An 8,551-nucleotide genomic window follows, 5' to 3' on the forward strand; every position below is an offset into this window, starting at 1 on the left:
GTGGGCGTTGGGTGTGGGCGCCACCGCGGATGTCCTGTAAAGCAATCAGTAACTTTTGGGTCACATTTACTTATATCTTCTGTATACTTTGTAATTTGTCCACTACATCCGGGCTGGAAAATTACACTATTGAAAACTAAACTACACACTCTAAGACTATATGTAAATTAAGTACAGTCAGTAAAATCCGCGATGTTCCACTTTTAGAAAAAAATCCTAGTTCCCTGCAACAAGCAAACTCCACCTCTTACAATGAATATATAAATAACAATTTAAATAGCAGTGATTTGTGCCCACTATTATATAATAAAAAAACAATTAACCATGTATCTGACCAACCTTTTTTCTACAGACATATTTAAAAGTTGTGTTTTATTGGTTACTGTCGTCTCAATGTGTACAAAACATTCAAATGACTGGCGTATAATTTAGAACACCGCAAAATTCCCGGATAGTACTCACACTATGCCTAATGTATATAAATATGATACCTATTACTTACACAACAGGGACGGTTGTCGAGTGCGTTTGAACGGTAGAATTGTTAACAGCTGCTGCCCTTTGTTGTAATAATAGTTGCTGCCCCTAAAAAAATAACAAAACATTACTTATTATCTAGCATTTTAGAGATTTCTGAAGAACGGACGATAGAACTGGAGAATTAAGAAATTAAAGAGAAAATGAAAATGAACGAAAAGACTAGGATAGTTTTAAAGAAATTAATAATAGAATTAGAAATAAAAATAAAATAAAATGAAGTTGCATTACATTTTTGTTTACCATTTCTCTCATGCTACCCGTGTAGGATACTCTGGGCAGCTGTCCCGGCACTATGTGCTTTATTCTCACTGATTTACGACCTTCTTCTGTAAATATCTCCGTAAACTGCTGTATGTACTTATTGGCTTGGAGTCTTGTTCCTAAAATTCAAAATCATACACTAATTTAAAAAAGTAAATAAAAAATGCCAATATCTAAAATAATCGTATTACACATTTCCTATTATGTTCCAGTTAATGCTTTAATTATAAACCAACTAGCTTTCGCCCGCGAATCCGTTCCCGTGGAATTAAAAAAAAGTGAGTAGCCTATGCATCCTTCCAGACTATCATCTACATCTATGCCAAATTTCATAGAGATCCATTCAGCCGTTTAGGCTACACACTCTAACAAACATCCTACACCCATATAAACTTTTGCATTTATAATATTAGTAAGATGGATATCAGACTTTGATAACATTGAACGATCGGTCCAAGTTATAAAAATTTGTGGCTCTGATTTTTTATTAATATTATAGTAACAAAAATGGAATTAATTATTTGTAAAACTTATATTTATGTAACAAATGTACAAAACCTTACCTAATGTAAACCGACACGCGGAACCATTTCTTTCACCTTCAACATGATCTCTGTCAACGTAGAGTTCTCCTAGGAACTCCTGGTCGGACGGTCGCTGTAGTATGGAGAGTTTGATGTGGAAGAAGCCAGCGCTGGCGTGCGGCGAGGTCTTCTCCGTCTCCAGCACGTACTCCTCCACCAGCTGCGGCTGGCAGTCGGAGGTGGGGCGCGGGCGCTCGTACGCGCGCGCCAGCCGCAGCGGCGCGCTCGCCTCCGCCGGCAGTACTAACGGTACTGGATCCATTTTTGGTGCTTCTATAGGTTTGAACACCTAAAACGACATTAAAATTGAAATGACTCTATCTAATACTAGCTGTTGCTCGCGACATCCCGCATGAAATTAAAAAATATATCCTATGTAACTTACAGATAAATTACCTTTCTATGAAATACATAAACATACGAAATTCCAAGAAGGCAAATCTTTCCTCTTTATTATATTAGTATAGGTTGAGAAAAAAAAATACTTATTTTGTGTTGCTAATATAAAAATTTGTGCGTAAGACAGGAGTTTGTTACGGATTTTGATGACAACATGATGGGGGATATTAGAGGTGGTTTATTACTTAAATTATAAAAAAAACTGTATTGGTAAAGATATGATTTACCTAATTTATTTAAATATAACAAAACACTTACCTCGGGTGGTTTCTTAGGGTATTTAGATGTAAGTCTAGTAAGAGGTACGGTTTGTCTGTTCTTCGCTCTTTGCCTATGTATTAATTCCAATAACTCTAAACCATGGTAGTGTGTGAATTGGTCTAATTTTCTTTTTCTATTAACTGCCACCTGAAATGTTAAAAGGGATATTATAATGTGATTAAAAAAAAAACAATTTACATCCAGTTCACCTATGAGATATTACAGACTATGTATTTTCAGGCTATTTAATTTAGGGGATGAATAATTTAGATTAAATTGATATTAAAGAAAGGGACAAAAACAACAAACCAATGACAAAAATAAGATTGCCATGGTAACAGTAATTATTAGCCAATAGGAAAGGCATTCATTGTCATCTGTGCATTGGAATTTTTACATTTATAATAAAAGTAACACAAAATGTTAATAAAATACAATTATTACAATATTATGGATGAATTCACGCGAGAACAACTAGTGTATTATACAGCTAACCTGAAAACCTACATCTTGTCCCTAAAAAGGTGTGCTAAAAATGTCTGAAAAAAAAATATAAAAAAGCCTAACCTGTGAAAACCGTCGTGCTTGCCGTCGTATCCTGGGCGTATTGAAGAGTCTAGGTGCGGCGTGCAGCCTCGCCGCCAGCAAGCCCACCGCCGGCCGCGGGTCGGCCGCGTGCACCAGCGCCGCCTCCACCGCGTCCAACGCGCCGCGCTCCTCCCCAGACCACCCGCACTTGCCCCCAATACACATCGCATCCGTTATTATACTCTGGAAAAGTACATTCCAATAAGACAGTGGTAACGAACCACTAGTACCCATGTCACCAACACACGACATAATATTTTGGGCACGTCGATAATAACACTACGAAAAAATTATGAAGTGCACCATGGAATTGACGTAATAATCGCAGTCAAAATTTTTCGATGGCACGTCTAAGACCGCACTAAACATTCCTTTGTAAAAAATGGCAATTTCTGCCCTGGCCCTGTAATAACTTTAAAAAATAGGCATCGAGGATCTTTTTGTGCTACACTTATGTATACATAGTTTTCGTTCAGAATATCTGTATAATTTGTAACAGTATGACCAATAAAATATTTCTATTTGAACTTGTTCCATCAACAAGGACATAGTCCTTAAATAAAAAAAAAAGAATCCAAGACATTTGTTTAAAAAACAAAATATGTTATAGTTTTTAAAGTGTCTGCATAAATAAAAGGGAAATATGTTAGTTGTAAAAAATAATAGAGATATGGTAGTTCCCAGCAAATGTCATATTACCACCACTACTACTGATTCCTTCAATGTAACTGGTTTCAACTATAACCAGTGAAACTTGTGCTTATAAAGATCAATATCAGGTCTAGAAGGAAGACCTCCATAAAGGAGAAACCTCTATAAGTGAGAAAAATATCATGTGTCCTTTGACTCTGTATTCATTTCCATATACACTTGAATGTTGGGACAAATATTTATAAAATAAAGCCTTTATCTTTATAGAATGTTAGATGATTACTTAAAATAAAATATTTATAAACTCTTTTTTAGAATTACCTGATTAGTTGGCCTTAACAAAACATGATGAGTATCACATAGAAAACTGGGATATGCCTGTCGATAGTCTCGTATTTGGGCTATAATGCAACCTGAGTAGAAAAGTGAAGAGTGTTCCGATTCTAACAGGTCAAGTAGAACCACTGGTAATTCTTCATTATCTATATAACTGAGCAATTCCTCCTCTTCGTATGGCCACCGAGGTGTTTCTATTAATGTCTCCTCTTGATTTGATATCTGGTTAAAACACTTTGCAATAAAATTATTAATAAACATTGAATAAATTGAAATACTACAATTGTCATTAGTATTTAGTATAATTTAAGTTTCAAAATACTACACATTTTTGAAAAATATGCATGCATACAAAATTTCCATTAAACATTTTTATAGATGACTGCTGTTCAATAGATACACAATTTTATTACTAGTAATAGTCAATTAAAATACATAGTTTAGTTATAACAATTTAGTTCATTACAACTATTCTTGTATATCCATAACATGGTTTGTGTAGACATGCATTTGAATGATGTTAAAAGGTACATTGAGTTCACATCTACCAACCCATGAATTTCACCTATATACAAATATTATAAATCATAGATTCTGTATATAAGAATTCTTCTATTAGATTTAGTTTATTATGTTGCCAAAGGAATCATATAATTGTGTTAAAGAATTGAACAAACTTTGTCATATGTAATAATACCTTAATGTTAAACATTTAAATCATTTATGGCAGTAATTTTTTGAATTATAGAAGAGATATAAAGTATTACCTTGCCAATAGTATATCAGTCCAACAAATAAATGCGGTATAAAGTTAAATTTAGGAACAAACTGAGTATAAGCGAATATTAGTACCAAATATAATGTGTTTATTTGTAAGGCTGTATATGTTTATCTTATTTACTCTTAAACATTATAATTAAAAAACTATTGCTATATGAGTTGGTCAATTGTAAATACTTACATTTGCATCGGGAGGTTGTATATATTGTGTGTTGCCATTAACTTTTAAAGATAATGAATATCCTTTATTGCCAGGATATAAATTAATTATTAAAGTATTGAGATTATATGTTGCTAGTAACTTCTCTAATAAATAAGATGTGATTTTAAGTCCTTGCTGGAAAATTTAATAAAAATAATTAATAACTTATATCTCTTTATAAATAAGACATTCATTTGTTTAATAAAAAAAATACAATCCAAGATATATATTTTTTTTAACTAATTATATGTAGTATATATGGTATACGATATAATGTATTATAAGTCATATGCCATATGTCATATTCTATATGTGATTATAAATAAACAAACAATACAATATTGCATTGTATAATATGTTTACAATGATTACACTTATCTTTAACTTTATCTTCTGCATCAGCTTTCAGCTAAGTTAGATAAATATTTTTAATACAACATTTGTATTGCTATTTGTCTGTATGTATTAAATTGTATATTTACAAAAACTATAATGAAATAAGACTTAAAAATAGTTTTAAATTTTTAAAATTTTTAATATTAACAAAAATAATTAATTGCAGAATTGTGCATCTTTTACATATTTTTCACAATCATCAATCTTTTTTTATTGACTAAAGTAATATAGAAAATATGTGAAAGGATTCCCAAGAAAAGGAAATAATATACTACAGATCTAATATGTCTACAATTAATACTCACATAATTTATTTGTGATGCTTCATCTCTACTTAACTCATTATACAACTCATGAAGTTTCTTAAATAAATCAAATTTTTCAGAGCTTTTACTGGTAGATAAAGTAGTTGAATTCCTTTGAAACTTCATCCTGCTGTCATCCACTGTTTCTGCTAAGTGTATTTTTTCATGGGTCCAAGTCATTTTATGGTCTGGGACACCACTGTCAAATTGTGTTAAGTTTGCATTAGCATGTTTCACCCGATTAAGTATAACCTGAAATTTAGATATTATTAGTCGAATAATTTTATAAACTATTTTAAATCTCGAAAACACACTGATAAACTACTATAACACTTGCCTCTGCTTCCAATGCCGCGTGAATTAAACCATCCATAATGTCATTAATTAAAAAGAAATATATAAGTGGCAGTTGCGTTTTTAAAAATATTATTTCATTTTAACAATTTAGGCCTGAGTATTAAGTCATGATTTATAGAAAACTAATACGCTTTATTTATGTTTCACACTGCATGACAGTAAAATAACATGTCCAATGTCCATCAACATTTTTGACAGTTCTGTCGAAAGTTGTCAGTGGGTACCAAAGAGTATATAAATTCAACAGATAACGATTTTTATTTTAAATACGAACATCTTTTCCTAAGCAGAATAAAAACGTTATTTATTTATTTAAGTATTATCCTTTTCACAGTAATAATTTGTAATTGGATTAGTATGTTTGAACAGTACTATTGCGATGATATTAAAAAATATGAAACAAAAAAATTAAAGCGTGGGTTTGTAATATTTTTCCTATTTTATTATTTTTTATAGGATGTCAAAACTATGCAAAAATATATGTTTTATACACGTTTATCGCTTACAAAAGTAAAAAGCAAGATTTATATTATTAAAAACGTATATTTTGTTTATTAGCCAAACTTAATGAACACATGGCTATTCCCTTAGTAGAAATAATATATATATAGTTGCCTAAAGGTAGTATTTAAAAAAACGATTCCTTTAATATCTTTATTGTTTAATTTTGTAGGTACTTTGACATTATGGAAATACTAAGATATTTCTTAAAATTATAATGTCTTTAAAATTTCTTAAAAATTCTTTCCTCTTATAAAGGACATCAGTACAAATAAAATTTGTTAAACATAAAAATACTTTATTAACATTGCACTAATTGTCATTAGAAGCCATATGTCTTATGAGATTGGAGATAAACTTATCAACTTTTCTCACATCTTGTTGCACCTCTGTTTTATATTGGAGACACTGAAAATAAGAATTTGTTAATTTAAAAAAAAATGTAAATTACAAATGTCATTTTGCCTAAAAAATAATACTCAAACAATACAACAACACAACTAAAGCATGTAACTTGGACAGGTAGGCAGCGACCATAGACATCTATTGAGTGCAGTCCTAATACAACTTTCTTCATCTCCAGCTCACAATATATCCCCACTGAGGGGCTTGGAGCCTATCCTAAGTTAGGGGTGACTAGGCCATAGTCAACTACACTGGCCAAGTACAGATTGGGTGACTTCACACATATATTTGAATCTCTTCATCAATATGTGCAAATTTCATAGCAATGTTTTACTTTACCCTAAGAATGTTGGGTAAATTATGTACAAAATTCGAAAATTTCACCTCCCTTGCTTCTTCTCAATACAATACATACATCTACCAATACATGCTTGTCGGTTTCCAGTGCTCCTAACATGGATGGTATTAAGTACTTATAAACAATTTGACAATGATGTATGAAATACATTTGTCAAATATTGAAACAATGCCCTTCATATGGCATATGTTACTAAAAAGAATGCCTGTTCTTTAGGTGCATTACACATATCGTAAGAACATAAATAGACGTTATTTTGTATATACCTTTTTGTTATCCGTAATTTTGAGTAAAAATACACCTTTAGAGTGGGAATATTTCATACTGTATCGTGTATTTATTGGATCACGTAAATACAACATCTCGGCAGACTTCTCAAATTCTTCCCAGTTGGGTATAAACGTCATTTTTTATATGTAATTTACCAATGTAAGACAATGATAAATTAGACGTGGAAGGAGACGTTTAATCAAATAAATGGAATAGAACAAATTGAAATCGAATTGCTGGAATGAAAACAAAACACGTTGACATATACTTTGACATTGACAGTTTTAGGGTTTGAAGTGAGTTGACATGGACGCATTGTTTTTGTCCGTTTTAAGCATACTAGCAATATGAATGTGGAAGACTTAACATATCGCCATGAGATGCATTGAAAGAAATCAGATGACGGTTGAACGCAAATGATAAATACGCGCAAACTTAGAATGAGCTACGGCTGTTCGGAAGCAATATTTCTAAACAGCCTTTTATCAGGAAACTAAAACACCGTGCCATGTGAATTAGTTTTGTTTACATTCAACCAGCACACTTAGATAATATCGGAGGACTGGTATGACCGCATGGCCTGGCATGGAAAGTTCACACTATGCCAGTTGCGTGCCAGTGCTGAATGAGCATGATTAGGCCGGTAGCCTACTAAATTGGCATAATCTAGGCTTAAGTAATAGCCAATAATTTTATAAAAATAAAAATTGGTTACTAATGACTTTAGATTTAGTACTCTTTGCAGTAGATTTTTGAGTTCGTAACAACTTTTAGTGTTGAAATACTGAAAAATATTGATAGTTGCTGAGAAAATAATTAGCATGTAAAAGATCTAAAATACTGGATTTAACTTTTAAATTAAATTTAGTTTGTCAGATGTTTTGACGTAAATATAGAATGTTGTAATTATAAAGGAGAATATATATTGTGGCGCCCTCATGACAGAAATCCTTTATTTATGGTCAAATGCAATTCTTTAAATGTAAAGCTAAAGTCCAAAAGGCTTTATTAGCCAAGAATCATCTCAAAATATTTGTTTTAAAACAACTCAAATCACACCCTTACCATTACTGTATAAGCACAGATTACATTGAAAGAAAATTCTATTGGCGTGGAGCTGGCTTACCTGGCTTGGATGTTTAATTTCATTAAATTATAACATACGTATTCGAATTAGTTTGTGTTATAAATTGTTTTTACGCTTAAAAATGTCTTTTAATTTCATTAAGTAGCCAAAAAGGACAAACACATACCAATTTATTGATTACTCCGAGTTATTATAATGGCAACATTTCCCAATAGCGCTAGAGAAGAAAATCAATACAACAGTGATGTCTTTTTAAAATGAGAACCTGAC

At 31.6% G+C, this 8,551-nt stretch overlaps 1 protein-coding gene across 1 annotated transcript in view; it reads right to left on the reverse strand.

Annotated features, from left to right (window-relative positions):
- Positions 1–5,836, reverse strand: part of LOC106100369 (transcription factor SPT20 homolog) — a 16,167-nt gene extending 10,331 nt beyond the window's left edge. The window contains exons 1-10 of the mRNA XM_013279197.1: positions 5,641–5,836; positions 5,304–5,555; positions 4,582–4,737; positions 3,606–3,842; positions 2,613–2,816; positions 2,043–2,192; positions 1,365–1,674; positions 781–920; positions 503–585; positions 7–34 (exon numbers count right to left, since the gene is read on the reverse strand). Of these exons, the coding sequence (XP_013134651.1) occupies positions 7–34; positions 503–585; positions 781–920; positions 1,365–1,674; positions 2,043–2,192; positions 2,613–2,816; positions 3,606–3,842; positions 4,582–4,737; positions 5,304–5,555; positions 5,641–5,676 (1,596 nt within the window). The 5' untranslated portion in view covers positions 5,677–5,836. The remainder of the gene's footprint in view (positions 1–6; positions 35–502; positions 586–780; positions 921–1,364; positions 1,675–2,042; positions 2,193–2,612; positions 2,817–3,605; positions 3,843–4,581; positions 4,738–5,303; positions 5,556–5,640) is intronic.
- Positions 5,837–8,551: the final 2,715 nt, after the last annotated feature.

The sequence above is a fragment of the Papilio polytes genome, unplaced genomic scaffold (genome assembly GCF_000836215.1).
Source record: "Papilio polytes unplaced genomic scaffold, Ppol_1.0 DF824047.1, whole genome shotgun sequence".
Lineage (NCBI taxonomy): Eukaryota > Metazoa > Arthropoda > Insecta > Lepidoptera > Papilionidae > Papilio > Papilio polytes.